Source organism: Eretmochelys imbricata, chromosome 3, assembly GCF_965152235.1.
Source record: "Eretmochelys imbricata isolate rEreImb1 chromosome 3, rEreImb1.hap1, whole genome shotgun sequence".
NCBI lineage: Eukaryota > Metazoa > Chordata > Testudines > Cheloniidae > Eretmochelys > Eretmochelys imbricata.
In genome coordinates this window covers 64,797,210-64,817,341 of record NC_135574.1, presented here as the reverse complement: position 1 = coordinate 64,817,341, position 20,132 = coordinate 64,797,210, and the positions used below count along the sequence as shown (strand labels likewise).

At 42.4% G+C, this 20,132-nt stretch overlaps 2 protein-coding genes across 6 annotated transcripts in view; one reads left to right on the top strand and one right to left on the bottom strand.

Annotated features, from left to right (window-relative positions):
• The first annotated feature begins 113 nt into the window (after positions 1–113).
• PGM3 (phosphoglucomutase 3) lies at positions 114–19,070 on the top strand. 2 transcript variants are annotated; one of them, XM_077812752.1, is made up of 13 exons: positions 114–242; positions 2,483–2,701; positions 3,380–3,564; positions 4,154–4,221; positions 5,272–5,405; positions 5,616–5,811; positions 9,554–9,711; positions 10,591–10,674; positions 11,699–11,797; positions 12,132–12,248; positions 13,231–13,353; positions 13,657–13,830; positions 14,654–19,070. In XM_077812752.1, the coding sequence occupies exons 2-13, from the start codon at positions 2,498–2,500 to the stop codon at positions 14,741–14,743; spliced, it is 1,632 nt and encodes a 543-aa protein (XP_077668878.1). In that variant the 5' UTR covers positions 114–242; positions 2,483–2,497; the 3' UTR covers positions 14,744–19,070. The 2 variants fall into 2 exon arrangements, with proteins under 2 accessions (XP_077668878.1, XP_077668880.1); XM_077812754.1 differs by having other exon boundaries at positions 117–242; positions 2,496–2,701.
• The window catches only part of DOP1A (DOP1 leucine zipper like protein A), a 123,104-nt gene continuing 119,518 nt past the window's right edge, over positions 16,547–20,132 (bottom strand). For 3 of the 4 annotated variants that reach the window (XM_077812749.1, XM_077812748.1, XM_077812750.1), the window contains exons 37-38: positions 19,314–19,373; positions 16,547–17,141 (exon numbers count right to left, since the gene is read on the bottom strand). In XM_077812749.1, the coding sequence (XP_077668875.1) occupies positions 16,836–17,141; positions 19,314–19,373 (366 nt within the window). In that variant the 3' untranslated portion in view covers positions 16,547–16,835. The remainder of the gene's footprint in view (positions 17,142–19,313; positions 19,374–20,132) is intronic. The other variant, XM_077812751.1, reaches the window with a different exon arrangement.

Below are 20,132 nucleotides of genomic sequence, written 5' to 3'. Positions count from 1 at the left end.
CGCCCGCAGGCTGCCGCGCTCTGATTGGCTACGCGCGGCGTCAGGGGGTGTGGCTGCGCATGAATCCGGGAACTGGGGGGTTGAGCCGTCCGGCCGCGGAAAGCCACGTCGGCAGCGGCTGCGGCTCGCGGCAGGAAGGCGGGTCTGTGCTGCCGGCGCTCGGCGCTCTCGCTGCAGCCTGGGGGCCCGGGGACGCCGTTTGCTGGGCTGGGCGGCGGGGTCTGCGTCCGAGGCGCGCCTGGGTGAGGGCAGAGCGGGCTGGGCAGGATCCCGTGGCAGGGGTGGGACCTGGCCCTGTGGGCAGGGCTGGTGCGTGCTGGGCGCGTCTCCCGGGGGGGCGCGGCGGCTCGCTGGCCCCTCTGTGCGCCCCTTGCTCGCTGGGGACTGTCCCGAAACCTTTTACCTCCCCGCTTGGTGTCAGCGCACAGGGGTGAGTCGGGAGGAACGAGGCCGCTCCTTGTTTAAAGTTCCCAAACAGGGGACCGTGCCGGGCACGGAGGGGCGGACTTTCTTCTGTCCAGGGAGCGCTCCGCCCCCACTCCCTCCCCCTTTTCCCCAAGGATCGCGCCCGTCCCTCCCTCCAGCCTGCCCTGCCCTCACTCTGTCTCTTCCCGCCCCTCCCCCTCTGCTGCAGAACCTGCTGAGCGCCCATGGAGTCGGTGCCTGGGGGAGGGCAGGAAGGTGGCAATACCCTGTCATGCCACCCTTACCTCTGTGCTGCTGCTGGCTGCAGCGCTGCCTTCAGAGCTGGGCACCCAGCCGGCCCACTCCGAAGGCAAGGGAAAAGGATGAGCAAGGGAAAATGAAGGATGTTTGTTCTTATTTCAAAAATTTGCTTGAATGGAGAACCAAAAAAGAGGTCATATCCAGGAAAACCTGGACATATGGTAATCCTATATTGAGCAGTGCTCTCCTGTCTCTCGTGCCAACTATGGTAGCCTGCATCACCCAGTAGTTTACATTTTCTAATGAACACCTTCTTGCTGTCTCCCATAAATGTGTGCAAGGCCACCTCCCTGATTTCCAATCCCTTCTTAACATTCTCATCTGACAAAAAGTCAACAATGGAGGCAACTTCTGCACTGTTATCCCTATCATGCTGACCAGTACTGTTCCATTGTTACTTTGTATTCTGCTTGTCTGTTAGTTGAACCCATATGTCGTTTCTTGCGTTATTCTCAGGCCATGTCTACACTACGCTTTCGTCTTCAAAACTTTTGTCACTCGGGTGTGAAAAAAACACACCTGAATGACAAAAGTTTTAATGATGAAAAGCGTCGGTGTGGACAGCATTTAAGTTGCCGGGAGACGCTTTCCTGGCAATGAATCTGCTGCCCCTCTTTGGGGGTGGTTTTATTTTGTCACTGGGAGTACACTGCACACCTTATAACGGCGCGGCTGCAGTGGCATATCCGTGCCATTGTACGGTGTGCAGTGTAGACATAGCCTTAGTTGGTAAGGTCTTTGGAGCAGGGATGCTTTTGGTTTTGTCTTTGTACAACACCTAATGCAGTGGAGCCCTGATCTATGGTTGGAGCCGTTAAGAGTTGCCACAATACAAATAATAATTTTGCTTGGATATTAGAAGAAGAAGAAAAAGAAGTAATAGACTTTACATGGTTGGAGTATGTTGGGGAAAGAAATCTGGCTCACCGCTGAACTGGGAGTTTGACCTGGTGTTGCAGCCAAAATACCCTCTGCCTGCTATTGTCCGGAATGAGAAACACTGTCTTTCTCTGCCACTTGCACTAGGGCCACTGGATCAGTGTAACAGAATCCCCACTTGGCCCAGTCTTTCTCTCTTTCTCTCTCTCTTTCTCTCTACTGGCTTGTGGGGCTGGCACAGACTCTGTTTAAGGTATGCAGGTGATGTGGAGGCTCCTTCCCAGGCTATAATGCTGGTGTTTCCGCTGCAAACCTATCATTAGTTTTGGGGTGTGAATGTCTGTGTGTGTACCCTCTACATGGGGTTAATTTAAATTCAAATATCTAATAACCCTGACTCTAACAATAGTTAAACATAAAAAAAACCCTATCTTGCATGAATATATGTAGACTTAATTTAAACCCTCGAGTGATTTTCTTCAAGATTAAGTTGCTGTTTAAAATGTTTTTACTACATAAATAAACATCCTTAAAAACTAAAAGCATTTTTCATGTAAATGCTGCTTGTTTCTATCTGTCTTCTGAGACTTATATTGAATTAAACAGATAAGAATATCTGTTTCAGAGTGGTAGCTGTGTTAGTCTGTATCAGTAAAAACAACAAGGAGTCCTTGTGGCACTTTACAGACTAACAGATTTATTTGGGCATAAGCCTCCATGGGCCCACGAAAGCTTATGCCCAAATAAATTTGTTAGTCTGTAAAGTCCCATAAGGACTCCTTGTTGTTTTTTCAATATATCTGTGGGTTTACAAGGTAAGTGTAATATGAGAAGTTTATTATGGTGATTTTAGTCGTTACTGATAACATCTGTACAGTTTCCTTTTATAGAAATGGATTTTGAGGCAGTTGCAAAGTACTCAGCATTACACCTGAAACCAGCTGGACTTAGCCTTCAGTATGGAACTGCTGGATTTCGTACCAAGGCAGGACATCTGGATCATGTCATGTATCGCATGGGTTTGCTGGCAGTACTAAGGTCCAGGCAGACCAAATCTACTATTGGAGTCATGGTTACAGCATCTCACAATCCTGAAGTAAGAATATTTCTGATTGTATCCTTTGTTAAAAAAGGAAAATAGATGATATCAGCCAAAGGAGAGTCAAAATCTCTGAGCTGGCAGAGACTGAAAGCATTTACAGGCCAGATCGTGTGAACATTTGTGCTTAATTTAACCATGTGAATAGTCCCATTGACCACAAATTGCATGCTGGAAGCTGTTTTGCCACACAAACTCATACCCCCACTCTTGCTTGTAGTTTTTCCTTCCCTTCGCTTTGGAAGAAAAACCGTTACAATATGGGACCTTATGAGCATGAGAAGCTGGCAGTACATCTGAGAGATCTCAAACCCTTTCAGCAAACTCTGAATCTGTTTTTCTTAAGTTGACATTTTCTTTCACGAAGCAACAGTTATAAGTGAAGTATTTGCTTTACTTATCTGCTGCTCTTAGGATATTTGAGGCTATGGAATCGCTAAGCCTGTCACTTTGATATCAACTGATCCTTTTTTACAGAACTGCCAGAAAAATAGTGACTTAATATTTTGATTATATTACTGATTTCGGCTGTGTGTGGATTTGTTTGGTCGCTTTTATTAGGAACACTTCAGGCCTAAATGAAGCCATAGTGATGTATCTATATTTATCTTCTGTCTTTAAAGAGACTCTACGGGTTTTTCACTTTTAGACTTAGTACATTTATTTTCTTCTAAGGAAGACAATGGTGTAAAATTGGTCGATCCTCTGGGTGAAATGTTGACCTCTGCCTGGGAAGAATATGCTACACGCCTAGCTAATGCAGAAGAGCAAGAAATACAGAGCATACTGACTGAGATCTGCCAGAAAGAAGCAGTGAAACTGCGCGAACATGCCTCAGTTTTTATTGGTAGAGACACCAGGTAATTGAAAAATGATATAGATATATTTATATATTGACTGTATTGAACTACCCAAGTTGCATTCACAGGCAGCTATATCTGCTGGAATTTCTATGCATAGAATGGAAGACTCTATATAAGGGCAGCACAGCACACTTCACATGTTTCATTTTAAATCTACCTATTACAGTACCATGTTTAACTCTCCACACACAATATGCTTCTTGGGCCTAATCCAGAGCCCACTGAAGAGGACGGAATGGCCTCCTCTGATTTCAGAGGGCATTAGATTGGGTCTTTTAGTGTTACCATTACTACATCAGCTGCCTAATCTTAAGAGAATTGCATAAATGTCATATGGGAATCTGATTCTGCATTGAGATCCATGTTGACAGACTTCTCCACCTGTGCGGATCTCGCCAAAGGAGTGAGGCCTAGGTTTGTATTTCTGCATAGTGTTTGTTTAAAAAGTGACAGGTTTCAGAGAAGCAGCCATGTTAGTCTGTATTCACAAAAAGAAAAGGAGTACTTGTGGCACCTTAGAGACTAACCAAGCTACAGCTCACTTCATCGGATGCATTCAGTGGTGATTGTATTTATTCTTTTTCAGACATAGCAGTGAGAAACTTTCACAGTCAGTAATAGATGGTGTATCTGCTCTAGGTGGTCAATATCATGGTATGTTGACGTTTAAACTTATGCTTTATATTTGAAGTTTTTATGTAAGTGTGAAATATAACATAGACCCAAAGTTGTAGCTCAGATGCCATTTCCATTGCTGCTTATAGTGAATTTGTGTGTTGGGATGATTTTAACGTAAGAGGCGACTTCTCTATATAATTTTACTAGAACTTTTTTTTCAGATGAGTTTCTTACAATATTTACTACCATATATTATAGGAAATACTTCGCATGTCTCTAAATAGGAGTCAGGGTGGGTGATGTAATGATTTTATTGGGCCAGCTTCTTATGGCAAAGATAAGCTTTTGAGCTACACAGAGCTCATCTTTTGAAGGTGCTCCAAAGGCTCATCTTTTGAATGTGTTGTGACACCTTGAAAAGACGAACCTGGGAATTCCTAACTTTCGTAGACACTAAAAATCATGGTCTTTATTAAAGACGCTATAATTATGGTTGTATCACAACAATCTGTAACCCACTAACAGGTCTCTTCCTCTCTCCCCCTCCCCACACACACTTCTTTTGTCCCATGACTGCAGGGATGCTAACAGTCCACTTGACCTTGTATGGTCTCTTAGAATATTTAACTACTTACACTAAGTAATCTGCTCCACCTTGTATTTAGCTGTGACCATCTGAGGGCTTGTCTACGCTTAAAACACGACAGCAGAACTCCTGTAGCTGTGCTGCGGTAGTGATTCAGTGTGGACACTACCTAGGCCAAGGGGAAAGATTCACCATCTAGCACTGTTTACGCAGGGACTTAGGTCCACTTAACTATGCTGCTCAGGAATGTGGATTTTTCACACCTTTTGACGGACGTAGTTAAACCGACCTCATTTTTTTGTAGGCCAGGCCTGAATACCTTTCCCAGACTTAAAGAAGAGTTCAAAAGCTTGTCTCTTTCATCAACAGAAGTTAGTCCAAAAAAAGATATTACCTCACCCACCTTGTCTCTTCAATATTTTGGGACCAACATTGTGAACAACAATCTAAACAGGAATGACTCTTCTATTCTTTTAATATTGTGACTTGTTTTATATTAGATTATGGTCTGGTGACAACACCACAGCTGCATTACATGGTCTGCTGTCAAAATACTCAAGAAGACTATGGGAAGGCAACAGTGGAAGGTTACTACCAGAAACTATCCAAAGCTTTTGGGGAGCTGACAAAACAAGTGAGGGCTGTTACATTCACACTAAATAATTCAGTTTGCACATTTACATGAATATAAGCAATGGATATTTTCTGTGTACAAGTTTAAAAAATGGCTCGAACACTTCAGACCTGCTTGTCTCCTGGTGTGGGGAGTTGAGAGAGCTATTGATTTTTATCCAGAATATTATAGTTCACGTTAACACCTCTCCTTCCCCTCTCCTGTGTGAAGGCTTCCAGCTCTGAAGATGACCAGATGTGTCTGAAGATAGATTGTGCAAATGGTATAGGAGCCCTGAAACTAAAGGAAATGGAACGTTACCTTCCAAAGAAGCTGCTAATTCACCTATATAATGATGGAACCAAAGAGAAACTCAATCATTTATGCGGTGCAGACTTTGTGAAAGTTCATCAGAAACCTCCTCTAGGTATGTAATCAGCAATTTACATTTCTAACCCTTTTAGAATACAAATTGTGTTAAGCAGCCTACTCAGTAATAGCTTTCAATGCACAAGACTTAGCACAGAAAAAGAGAAATGCATGACTTCCCCAGAAAGAGGTGACTGATCTTTGTGGAACTCCTTAATGCTGTAAATCATCAAAGTAATAAGAGATTACTCTAAGCTTAAGGACCAGAGTGAACTTATTTATGTCCTGACAACCCAAAGTGAATGAACGTAACTAAGAGAGCACCAGAACTGTGGCAGAGAATTTCTGAAGGATTTTAAGGAACGGTTGGGATAAAGGTTATCCTGTCACTATCTGACTCAGATAGGCTTGTAAAGAGATGACTTAGCCCAAATCATGCAAGGTGCATAAAATAAAACCATGGGTTACAACTTCTAAAAATGGAGAGATTAACCAGACTTTAGGAATGGGTTCCTAAGACTATACTGTTTTCTGCTGTAGAACCATCCTCCTTCTCTGGAGTTGCTAGCTCATGGTGAACTCCAGGCTTCAGTCCTCTTGTAAAATTGGTCTTGCTTACTCAGTTTCTGTTTGTTTGGTTTTTTTGAACTATCAACTGGGGAAAGGAGGCCACCTCTGTAGGTCTGACTTCATGGACTGTGGGTATAATAGTCAAGTGGCTCTTTGGGGCTCTTTCAGGAGGGTGGGGTGGGGGGCTTGGGGCTTCAACCAGCCTGGGGCTCTGAGTGGGAGGCACTCGGGCCTCTGGCAAAGGGGGGGGGGAGGAGGCATGGGCAGAATGGGTGGAGCCCGGGGACTAGCCTCCCCTAAAGGGGGCTCCACCAGTTGCCCATGTATGAGTTTTATATTAGCCACTGCTGGGATCGCCATAGCAGCCACTGTCAGGGAGTGGGTGGCTATTTTAGAGTCACTCTAGCACAGGGGTGGGCAAACTTTCAAACCCTGATGTGGCCCTCAGGCCAAAAACTGTATGGAGGGCCAGGTAGGGAAGGTTGTGCCTCCCCAAACAGCCTGGCCCCCACCCCCTCCTTGACTTCCCCTCCTGAGAACCCTCAAGCCATTCAACTCCCCCTGCTCCTTGTCCCCTGACTGTCCTCCATCCTCCTCCCCTTCCCCCTCTCCCCCCACTCTGCGACCTCATGCCCTATCCAACCCTCCCTGTCCCGACTTCCCTGACCCCTATCCACACCCCCACCCCTGGACAGGCCACTCAGGACTCCCACACCTATCCAACCAACCCCCCTGCCCTGCTCCTCACCCCCTTACCATGCCACTCAGAGCAGCAGGACTGGCAGCTGCACCACCCGGCTGGAGCATGCCACACTGCCCAGCAGAAGCTTGCAGCCTTGCTGCCCAGGGCACTGGCAGCACAGTGAGCTGAGGCTGCGGGGGAGGTGGGACAGCGGGGGGGGCAGGGGCTAGCCTCCCCAGCTGGGAGCTCAAGGGCAGGACAGGCCTGCGGGCCATAGTTTTGCCCACCTCTGCTCTAGCACAAGCTAGGGAGAGAAAGCTATTGCCACTTCATAGGGTAAGGTGCCTCTTCATCCATAGACTGAAATTAAGGCCATGGCTCTCAAACCTGAGTGTCTTAAGTTAGGAGTGTAAATCCAGTATTAGGCACCTGATTTCACTGAAGTGCTGAGTGTTTACAACTCCCCACTGAAATCTTTAGGAACACAGGAGGCACAGAACCTCTGAAACTCGGCCACTTTTGTTTAGGTGGCTAACTGGATGTACGTTCCTATGTCTTTAGTTGTTCACATTCAAACTTTGGTCTAAGGTTTTTCCATGCCCCTGGGACATGCTAAATTATCTGCCAGCTGCAGTTGCACTGTCTCACTCAGGTGTCAACTCCCTTGAGAGAAGGGATGGCAAAGGGCGGGAGGAGTTGGATGGAATGTCTTGGTAACTGAGAGGATAAAAGCTGAGTATTGCTCTTCTCTCATGCAGGAACCAGAATGATCCTGCAAGAGATTCTGGGATTGGGTGAGGAGGCTTGGCGCTCCCATCCTCCCTCTTTAGAAGCTCTGCTCTTGACATCACTAAAATCAAGCAATAGGATGTCAAGAAGCCTTATTCTTTAGCATGAAAGTCCCCAGGGAATCTCTCTTACTTCCTACTCCCCTCTTAGCTCTCCTAACTCCTCTTAATGACCTAACAAGGGAAGGATCATAAAGTCTGGGAGAAAAATAACTAGTTTCCCTTGTAAATCTGTTTGAGCACTATATTGCTAGGCAGTAGCTGTTGGCTGTCTGTCACATGGCTATTTCTTTTAGTGAGTATTAAACAGTTTTGGCCCTGTAAAAACATAGAGCAAAACAAACTCTCTGCTCCGATGTATTGTATGACCAGCATATCCACTTATCTCAAAGTGGTGCAAAACATTAATATATGATCTTAATAATGGATGCTATAGAAGCCTGTAGTATCCAAGAGTCTTCCACCAAAAAACATTGCCATATAACACCAGTTTAGTAGATTAAATGGTCAAAAGGTTTCATGGAAGTGTGGGCTCACTTGATACGCTTTGAACTCCCACTCGTTAATACTAGCATTAACAAGGGGACACACGAGGGAAGAAATGAGAACATACCTAAAGCAGGTGATGCAAAATGTCTTGAAGAAAGGAACCTTTGATGCAGAAGGGTTAATGTCCATTCAGCCTATAGACAGTGAGATATAAAGTGGAAAAACCATGGGAAGAGGCAAAAACGCATAGTGGATTCACCATGTATAATCACTCTGTGGAAATGCTGATGAATAGTACTCTACTCAAGTAGAAGAGGGTTGAATTTGAATCATAGAATCATAGAATATCAGGGTTGGAAGGGACCTCAGGAGGTCATCTAATCCAACCCCCTGCTCAAAGCAGGACCAATCCCCAATTAAATCATCCCAGCCAGAGCTTTGTCAAGCCTGACCTTAAACTTCAAAGGAAGGAGATTCTACCACCTCCCTAGGTAACGCATTCCAGTGTTTCACCACCCTCCTAATGAAAAAGTTTTTCCTAATTTGAAGCAAGATACATGGAGGTTTATGGATCTAGACCAACTAGATGCCATGTCTTCATTCCAGTCAGTCTGTAAAGGAGGTCTTATGAGGGAAGGGTTGGTTATGGTGCAGCGTGCACCAAGCTGACATCTAGCTGCTTCCCAATTTTTCTACTTCCATCCTGAGGTGAAGTCCATCTATCTCATTTTGCAGGCGTTGGCTCACATCTGTGGATTACAAAGGGAGTACTAGATGTTTCTGACTTGGATGACTAGGATGCAGCTCCTATATACTCTTTGGTGGCTAGGCATATGTTTGAGGGATGTGGACATTTTGGGAGGGCTGGATTCTATTTTTGGTACCATAATTGCTGTTCGTTACTTATTTAACAGAATATACTAGGAATGGCTCTGAGACCATATTTCATATAGACTTTGTAACCTGACCTTTTTAAGGTGGTATAACAATAATAGCTATAGGGACTGAATTTTCAGTTTTTCATTTCAAACTGAAGATGCACTTTTTCCTTGCAACTTCCATTCTGTGCAACTTCCCTGATTAGAAGAGTTCAAGGTGGGATTTACTTAATAAAATCAACTTCTTGCTCTCATACTACTAAGTTTTTCACATTTAGAGTGTGCATGTATATAACTAATCTCTTTCTTGAGACTTCACATATATATATTTAGAATAACTAAAGCTCTGCTTCCCATTCCATATCTAATTTGTTTGTACTTCCATGTGTATAGGACTAGAAATCAAACCTAACGAAAGATGCTGCTCGTTTGATGGAGATGCAGACAGAATTGTTTATTACTATAATGATACTGCTGGCCATTTTCATCTTGTGGATGGAGATAAAATAGCAACTTTAATTAGCACGTTCATTAAAGAACTTCTTATCCAGGTAATTTCACTTATACAGTAAAGGGTTTTGCTTTGCCCCAAACTGTAAAACATACATCTCACCCAGTGAAGGTGGGGGTTGCCTTGGGCATATGTAAGCACACAGGTGCTCTTTCTAAAGTGGCATACTGATGCAAAATTACATTTAAAAAAAAAACCTTCTTAACCATGATGCCTTGTCTAGAAAAAAGTTACCCTACTTTTAAATTTCACTTTACTGCTGAGAAGCTGAGGTGTCTTCCTACCTCTTCTCCTCTTCACCCTTTTAACTCCACGTTGACCTGAAGTAAGGCAATCCTACCCTCCCCTTCCTTTGGAAAATTCCTGTGAACCCAGTTTGCATTTGATTTACCTTGGAATGCATTTATGAAGCGTTCTCGTGTTCTTACTGATTGTGAAAGGTGCTGCATAGACAGACCTGGAGCATCCAATCCCACTGTCCACTGGGAGTGAAAAGAGCAGTTCCAGTCTCCATGCCTACTTGGTCCTTGGTGCCTCTGAGATTGCCCTGCCAAGGCACATTCCAGTTAGTGTCGGTTTCTCTGATGGACATAAACTCATTTCTCCTGGGGCCACAGACACAATATCCAATGATAACCACTTTTGACTGGAACTGGCCTTTGCCAGGTTCACAGTAGTGATTTAATGTCAGAAAGTTCTGTGTCTTGTGAGCTGAGCCACTACCTCCTTCAGATTCCCAAATGTGTCCGAGTTCTGGAAGTCCGGCAGGAGAACAGATACTGTGTGTTGAAAGTCTTTCACCTCATTAAATATTCTGTTCTCATCTTGAACTAAAATCCTAGTTTAGCTTTTCCTTTATACTGTGCCTTTCTGAAGATTTATGTGTGCCCTTAAGCCTTTTACTTTTCCATCTGCTCAGGTAGGACAAACTCTAAAGATGGCAGTGGTACAAACAGCATATGCTAATGGGAGCTCTACATGTTATCTTGAGGAAACCATGAAGGTATCAAGTAATCTTTTTCTCTCCATCTCCTTCACAATTGCTTCCTACCTTTAAAAAAGCATCAGTAAAGTACTACAGTGACGGACACTAGGCAGACCTAAGATGGAATAAACTTTTTTGCTTTAAACTTCATTAACTATTTAAATTCTTGGTGATAAATGAGACTTTAAAGGTGGGGGAGGAACTTCAGTACCAGTTCTAGCCAGCTTAAAAGTTGGGTTGAAAATACTAAACAAAATCATCTAAGTTTTCTGACCCTTAGAGCACTTCAGAGTCCATTATACACTGAGACAGCTGAGGGAAACGGATTAGGCCTGATCGCCTTAAAACATTATTTATGGTCCTGATATTGGAGCAGCATCTTCTTAGTGAGGCTTTCTCGGCACCTGCCTTTCAGTTGCCTTCGTAGATAGAGCGCCCCCCTCTCCTGAAAAAGGCCTGGGTTTTGGCCGCTTGGGCATGGACTACCTAAGTAGCTGATGTGGCTTAGGCAGCTAACTCCAGGACAGGGCTCATGGCTGAGAATTCTGAGTGGGTTGAGGCACTTGAGCACCATCTCTCTAATCTTCAATTCAATCCTGTCTTGCACAGGCAGCTCCCTAACTGCTGAGGAGCCCTTCCTTAGGCTGCTAACTCTCCCCATGCATAGTTGGGGAGCCTTGGGCACCTGAGAATTCCACTAGCTGGCAGGGGGGAGAGCGGGGGGGGGGTTCGGCGGTGCAACGCCATGTATCTTTGGGTACCTACCCTTAATCTTTTTTATCCTGCCATTACTGATGGATAAATGAGGAAGCTACTTACCCAACAGGTCTGCAGTGAGAATTAGATAACTTCTGTTAATCACTTTGACTACAAAAAGTAGTATATGTACTAAACGCTCATCATCAATGAGCTTGTAGCTAGTTTCCTGATGCTTAATCTTGCGGATAAGTGGAAACAGTTTAATCCTGTGTTCCTACCATCTACTCAGGATTTTGACTTCATGCCACTTTGTCTATGCTTTTCTTATATCTCTGGGCTGTAGGTGCCTGTTCATTGTACCAAAACAGGAGTAAAGCATTTACATCACAAGGCCCAGGAATTTGACATTGGAGTTTACTTTGAGGCAAATGGACATGGAACAGTAAGTACTTTCACATGGGGCATTATAGGGTTAGTTGAGTTTTAAAGCCAGTATGTATAAAACTTAACAACCAAGTTAGCTTGAAAATAAGTAGCATCTTTCCAAATCCAAATAGAACTTCTTCCCCTTACCTCTATCTGCTAATCGCCTCTCCTTCTCTCTTGTCTTCCCCCTGCCACTAACTGTTCAGGATTCTAAACATAGGAGTTCATGGAAGTGAAAACCAGAGATGACTAATTGGGTTTAGTTGGCATAACAGATCAAATTTGTTGTATGTACTGTTTAGAGATGTCTGTTGATCGCATACATCCTATTATCTCATCTTTTTTTCTAGGTATTATTTAGTAAAGCTGCTGAAGAGAAAATAAGACACATGGCAAAAGAAGAAAAGGAGAATCAAAAAAGAGAAGCTGCGAAGATGCTTGAAAATACCATTGACCTGATTAATCAAGTAAGAGCTGACATGTAAAAAGCAGATGCTCTGTTTCCGATGCAGGGGGGCTAACCCTGTTGGGGTGTTGAGTGACAGGATGGGAGGAGTGCGTGGAAAATCTTGTGGAGGAAGGCAGCACATTATGACAAATTAGGCCAATGGAAGGAGATGGCCTAATTTAACATCCTACCAGGCTAGGCAGACAGCTATGGGAACCCGCTATTCTCTTTGTAAAACCCCCCGTCCCCACACTTGCACTACTAAAGGAAGACCTGTTTGAATAGTAACCGTTTCACTTTGAAAGATGTCAAGATTTCCACATATACAAAGGCAAAAAACGTCCATTTAGTCCGGTCTTCTGCGCTTGTAGCTAGAGAAGAGGAAGGGGATTGGATGGTTTGGGAGACTGGAGAATGACACCTCAGACCCACATGCCATTACTGGTTTACCTTTCTGGTGTAATTCAACCAAAAGTAACTTTCATCTGAAGGTTGTTGATCTGAAGTGAGATGATGGCATGCGTAGGCCCTTGTATCCATGTGGACGCTGATATTTTTTTGGTTGTCTTATCCCGGAGGCTAAGGAGTGAACAGGCATATGGTGAGAGTATCCCACTTTATTGAGGTGGTTCCTTTTAAGGCACAAGTCCAAATTATCCTTTGCAGGTCACCTTTAAGTGGAGTTCTGATGCCAGAGCAAGTGTAGGGAGGGAACAAGTCGCCTGTCCTCACTGAATCTGACCTCCCATTTATTGGAGTTAATTTACTACTAGAATTCATCTTTAGTAAAACTAGCATTCCGGTGAAGTATGCTGTATCGTCTCTAGTTCTTAACTTCCTGCCATGGCTCCTAGTAATGAAAATCACCCAGTAATCTTCCTGCATTTTCAGTGACTCCTTAGTTTTATTTTTTTTGTTAGATTTGTTCGAACAAATTCAACAGAATACCCTGGATTTTCTAATTGTCATTGAAGACGCCTTTATTTTCTTTATATTCATAGACTGTGGGTGATGCCATCTCAGACATGCTAGTGATTGAAGCAATCTTGGCTCTAAAGGGTCTGACGGTGCAACAGTGGGATGCCATTTACAGAGATCTTCCCAACCGACAGCTGAAAGTTAAGGTTAGTGATACTGTAACATTGGCCAGAGTTTAGTGGTCAGTGCCTGTCCTCTGTCTCTCTGAGGAGACCCTCCCTGCATTCATCTACTCGCTGGCCTTCCCCTCTGCATCCTGAAGATATGAAACTGTCTAAGCCATATTGATATTCTTACTGTAATTCAAATCCAGCTAGGAGAAATGACAAAGACGACCAGGGAGAACTTCACTTACTGAAGCAACAAATCAGATTAAATGACAAATCAGAGGCCCAACAGGAAACTAATTTTAGAAGGGTAGCTTTTTATGTTTGGTCCTACCACTGTAGGTTGCAGATAGACGAGTCATTGACACAACAGATGCTGAGAGACGTGCAGTTGCACCCCCAGGACTACAAGAAAAAATTGATGAACTTGTAAAGAAGTACAGACTGTCACGAGCTTTTGTCCGCCCATCAGGAACAGAAGATGTAGTGCGTGTATACTCTGAAGCAGACACACAGGTCAGAGCTGAAACAATTTGCCCATTACAGCAGTTGTATTGTTTAAGCAATGAAGTCCTCTGAGACAGCACCACTAGAACTGGGGTGATGAGAGCGGGCGAGAGAGCCTGTATATTGATGACACTTTTTTTTTTATTTTTATTCACATTCTGAAATTTAAGTGAGGAGCTCTAACCTGATAGGTAGATGAAGCAATTTTAGGGTTGTGTGTTTTCTTTCAAATATTTCCAAGCCCCTTGTTGAGTCTACAGGGATGAGCCTAGGCTTTACCATGACCAGCTAACATGACTTCTAAAGACATTAAAGCCTGTCTACATTGTGTGTTTAAATACACTTTCAGTGATGTTTAAAGAAAATCTCCTCCCTGTGCCCAATCTTGACAAGCGCATAGTGGCTCAGATCCAGCCCAGGCTGTCAACGACTCTCTACTTCCTATCTCATGGCTCTTCTGTGGATTAGTAAATTAGTAATTGTGATCTGGTCCCCCATGGCAACAAGGACACCACCACAGAAAACCCTATTATAACTGACAGTCTTTGGCTATTTTATAAGAAACCAAGGAATAAGTGGCTGTAGAAACTGAACTTGCCCTAAAGTGGCTTTTTCAGAGGAGAGGTGGCATCTTTGGAAAGCTTGTATTGCTATAATTATATTAACTGATATATGAGCCTTAAATGTACAGCTTCCTACAAGCACTACATACACAGGTCCAAAAAAAACCCACCACATCCTGCCCGCAAGTCATCAATGTTAAGGTTCGGATAAAATGAACAGTGCTTACAATATAGTATAACTATTCCTTATTTTTTTTAACTATCTATAGGAGAATGCAGATTCCCTCGCACATGAAGTAAGCCTTGCTGTTTACCATCTAGCTGGTGGAATAGGAGAACCACCTCAGCCTGTATGTTGAAGGACACAGCCTTGGTCATGCTACCTAAACCTGCTTTCTTTATTAATTCCCCTCCTCCCCCCTTCATGTTAAGCATGAACTTAACAAGTCAGTAATAACAAATCAAACCTCCTGTTTTTTTAAAACAAAAAGAATATTCTTATACCTTATCCTTAATGCTCAGAGAATTGTGATTTTTTTTAAGCCTTGTTGGACCTTTTTGCTTCTGTTGAAGTACAATATCAGAACTGGCGTTAAGTGACATGCTCCCTCTAATCAACCAAAGAATAGGAGCCAGCTCTCATAATACCCAGTGTGGATACCTTACCCACTGGCTGCACTGCTAACCCAAACTGATTATCATCAGATAGTGTGAGAAACCTCTCACTGACTGCTGCTAAGGAGTAAGAAATATTACGTTGCCTACCACAATTATCAGTGTTGGATGGCAGAATCACAATAAATGGTTGGTTAAGGGACGCAGAACTCTTCTCTAAGCCATATACTCTGTTCATGAAAAAGGTTTGCACATCACTACGAGAGATTTAGACCTTTGTATTCCCAAAGAAGCAGAGAACTTCACCTATTACAACTGCTGAAACTGGATTTCGTGTCTAGAGACAATTTAGAAATTCTCTTTTTAAATCTACTTTTCTACTCTAGCTTCTCTTCATGTAGAATACAGACAGTAGCCACAAGCTGGTACCGTCCCATGAGACTTTACAACCCTTGTTTTAGCTTAGTTTGCAGTGGTACCTTGTCCCTTTGCTTGGTGTCCTTCAATTTTGAGAGCAGGTATAACGCTGCCTTGTACAAGAATCCTGCTTTCTGCAAGGATTTATTCATCTGAGTTCTGGCTCTCTACGGGCCAGAATAGTACACAGGCATACCATCATACAGCTTTGTGGTTCCACGTTTGCTAAGCTAGTGTGTAGTCACTTCCTTTTTAACTGATGCTGAGCAGACCTTATGTTGCTGTTTTCAGCTGTTAACCAGGCCAGTGATCACCTCTAAAACTTTAAAGACTACTGTTTCCCAGATGTACCTGTCCTCAAGTGCTCTTTCAAGCACCTCAACTGGTATTACACAAATAATGTTGTGTAAATGACTGTAACCACATAGCAGAGAACACTAACATTTAGGTCCAAGTTTACCTGTCTGTTCCCAGCCTGATATTATTTCAGTCTTTAATACTAGAAATTGAATTCCATGCTCCATTTGTTGTCTCTCATTTTGAGATTTCTGTGCTCACATTTATTCCTCAGTAGGAAGAAAGTTACTGTATCCTCTGCTAGGGACAGATTAGTCTTTCCAAACCACAGGCACATGACAGAAGCTGCTGTTCAACATTCTCCAGTGTCAATTTCATTTCCCCTTACTCCCTGAAGAAATCTGTCCTAGCTGAGACTTTCTAGTATGCATATAAAGTGAAGCTTAGGGCTAAAGCTCAGGGGAATCCATTTCATAACATTTCTCATGTGATTCAAGGAAATATTGAGTGGCATGTACTACTGGACAGTGGCAGATAGCAATAGTATGTAACTTAATCCTTTAAATGTCTGGTCTTAATGGACAGAACTGAAGTATTTTAGTAATGTGTTTTGATAATTCTTGCTTCAGCACAGGCAAAGCACCTTTCATTTTAATGCTATATAAACTCTTTGGGTAGGTGCATAGTACATATGCATGACCCACAGTAAAATAGACTAGGGACCATCACTGAGGAACTAGCAGATTGCCAGTTTAACGATTGCTGAGAAAAAGTGTGTCAGCAACTTCTGGTGAGTTAGAGAAACTGTGAACACAAAGAAACTGGAAACAAAGTGAAAAATGTGCAACTTGTATTTTGTAGTTTGTTTAAAGACAGAACTCAAGACAACAAAACACAGCTACTGTAAATATTAGGCACCATAATCAATATGAGCCAACAATATTTAAACTTGATTCAGGCCACATCCAGAATTGGTCTCATATTTACAAATATTTAAATTAAATATAACCTGAAGTGTTCATTACATACAGAGTAAGAAAAGAAAACTATACAACTTTGAAAGATATAGCATTTCATTTAAACAATTACATTAGTTTTAAGCTGAATAGTACCAGTTATAGCTCACGTTTTTATGACACCTTCCAGAAAATCCTTCTCAACCATCTCTTCAATTTTTTGCCTTGCTTTGCTGGAGAATGTTTTTTGGTTCTCCATTTTTATGTCCTTACTGGGGAAAGAATTTGGGTAAAGGACAGGGCTCCCTGAGTGTCCAACACATCTGCTTGTGACTTTGCTATTAAAAACCTGGCTGAGTACATTGAAGAAAGGGAGAAGCTGCTCAATGCTGCGGACGGTATAGATAGTTAACAGCAAATGACCTGGTTCCCAACTTAACGTTTTCCCTGAGCTGTCCTCCTCTGGGTTTTTCTGTAAATACAGATAAATATGAAATAGTAGAGAACACCCAAAAGCAAAATACATAGAACAATAAGAGATTAAAACATTTCAGTACATTGTTACCAGCAGAACAGCTGTTAAATGCTGCCCTCTCTGTTTGGAACAGTCATATCCTGGAGATACACTAAGTCATCTACTAAAGCAGACTTGTTCTTTGGCATCAGTGTTCTTATCTCAGCCTGTTGCCAATATTACTGAAGATACAAATCCCAGAACAGAGACATTAAAATAGAAATTAAACATTTTTATTGGAGAGCAACAGTCCTGCTATTTCAGGAGATCAGCTGTGCAAAGACATTTATTTCTATAATAATGTTTGCTAACATACGTCTGACATTTAGAGTCCAAATACACATCATTTCTCACACTGCGTGAAAGTTAAATTACTTACCTGAAATGTATGTCTCTCAGAAGACATTGTCCACACACTTAGGTTACGTATGTGTGCTCTGGGCTTTGTTTGACAGAAGAAATTTCTGGAACCCCACCACTAAAGGCAGCAGTCATAAGCCAAAAGTTCGAAGGGTGTGTGCATATATGTATATATATCCCTCCTTTAGGGTTTTCTATAGCATTAATCTCTAATACCTACTGTGTATTACATTGTAGTCTTTAACCATCAGTTCCCCTTTTGATCCAAATTACCATTATCACTATACCCTAAGCTACAAAACGACCATGACTATGCCAAAACTTGAGAGGATGTGGCTGCAGTACAGTATACTGGCAGTGTTCCTTCTGCCACAAAGCAGATGTACCCAGCTGTGTTGTATCAGTAGTTGGTGCTTGTTCCTGAGGGAGGGAGGAAGAGGAAAAGCACTACATCAATGAGTCATGTCTTGAAATGCCTCTGATCTGTGCTTCCCCTCCCACTGTGGCTGTAGCACAGTCAGAATAAGGAGTGGAGAATGGAGAATTATCAAAGGAAACACTATGGGACCTGAGCAGACGGCATGAGAGCAATTTGAGAAGCCCCTAACATCAGGCGATGTGAAAATCAGAAGAGGTGGTGTGAGAAGAGAATTACTTACTGTTTACTCATGTTTCAGCCTCTGGGTAACCACAGATTTACTCAAAATATTATATTCTATGAACAACATATTTTTTACCCTTTAAATAACATTAAGCATCTTTTGGAAATTAAGACCTATGGGGACATCTCCATTATATTAAAACAGACTTCAAAATGCAGGACAATATATTAAATTTAGTATTTTTCTTCAGCAGTGAAATGGTTTAGTCCTCTCTTGTCTGATGTGACTTAAAACTGTGTCACTTATTTGGTAAAATTTCTTGAGTAAAAACAGGCTGTGTAACAAGTTAGAGCAATTCTAATACAGAATGAGTTGCTGACCCCCTGCCTTTTTAAAAAATTACTACTTTGGCCAAGTCGTAACTCAACTTTGTCTCGTTCAGTGCAGCTGGAGAAATAGGTTTAAAACTTAAATTATTGATTTAAAAAAAACCCAAAACACCTTTTAATTAGCATCGTATTCAGAGAGGAAGGGAATTTACAAAGTTGATTTTGAGAGCATTGCCTCAAGGTGAACACTTAGGGATGGAGTTGTTCCAAAAATAATTACCACCATTTAATCATTACAAACATTAGTGGAGTAGTGCTGGAAGTGGTCAATCAAAGTGCATCTCTGCAAATTACACTCATCTGTCTGGATGTGATCAATGAAGTACAAAATCCATCTATGCCATTTCTGTGGCATTTCTTCACCTTGGTATTTAAGCAAATTCCACTGATTTGTCTGATAGGTAAATGCCAGGTAATTTGACACAGAGATTAGAACACAGGTATGTGCTTGGTTTCTGATGTGTGGTAGAAGTAGTTTTGTTGTTTAAATTCTATGATGGTTGTATTCCTTTTGCAAATAAATCTATTTCTTGAAATCCCTTTTACTTAGAGAAGCTGGCTGAACAAAAATACTCTTCTCTGTAGTCATCTACGTAAATAGAGGTATTTAGGACTCTATTCTTTTGTCTTCATCCAAATATCCTTAACTCTGTCCTCTGAAGAGAGTTATCCCATTTTGCATTTCTTATTGAAATCCAGATACCACACATGGCTGTGAGCATCAGGTGGTGACAAATAAGTTTTTGTTTCACAACTCAAGCATCAAAGGCCACCCTCACCTGATGCTTGGCCATCTCCACTCCCTCCAAAATCATCATTTTAAAGTCCTCCTGCTTGTCCTGTGGAAGGAAAGAGGAGAACTTTCAGACGGTGTTCCATAAATTAAAATAATACTTAGCCATGAAGGCTTTGTAGTTGGCAATTTGGGTGTTGAGTTTTACCAGAAGTTCTTGTCCCAAAAGGGCCCATTGTCTTCAGTCATAACCTGGGGGTATCAGACTGTGGAGTTAGTGTGTGGAGAAGGAGGCTAATGACAGAAAGAAATTCCAGTATGTTTTTCTGTTTCTTGTCATAATGCTGACTGAACACACCTCCTTCAGCCACAAGTGCTTGAGGAACATCAAACTGCATAAATCTCGCTATCAGTCAAGGTGTCCTGAAGATAAAGTAAGCTCAAGTGACACATCCTGCCAATAAATTGTACACTGCAAGAGAAACACACTGCTATCTTCATCAGTATTCTTCCACTGCAATTAGAAAGAAACAATAGACTGGAAGCTGGTATTAATTATCTCACTCCCATTCCTCTCACCCTTGTACTCCCAGTTTGTGGTTCACAATTTGTAACTGCTGCCTTGACTAGAGGATTCTAGAAGTTTCTGGAAACTTTGTAAGTTCTTGAAACACACTGTGAAAGCTAATGAGTTTAAAAAATGTGGATCTCAACATCAGTACGTACCAGCAGAGAATTAATATTATAAATCAGTCGGAGAGACTATTTTGGAATGCATCATATGCCTAAGTGATGAAGAATACGATACCTTCAAACATCAAGCAAGGAATATACTGTCTGATTAGCATTGCACTGTGGGAAGAGG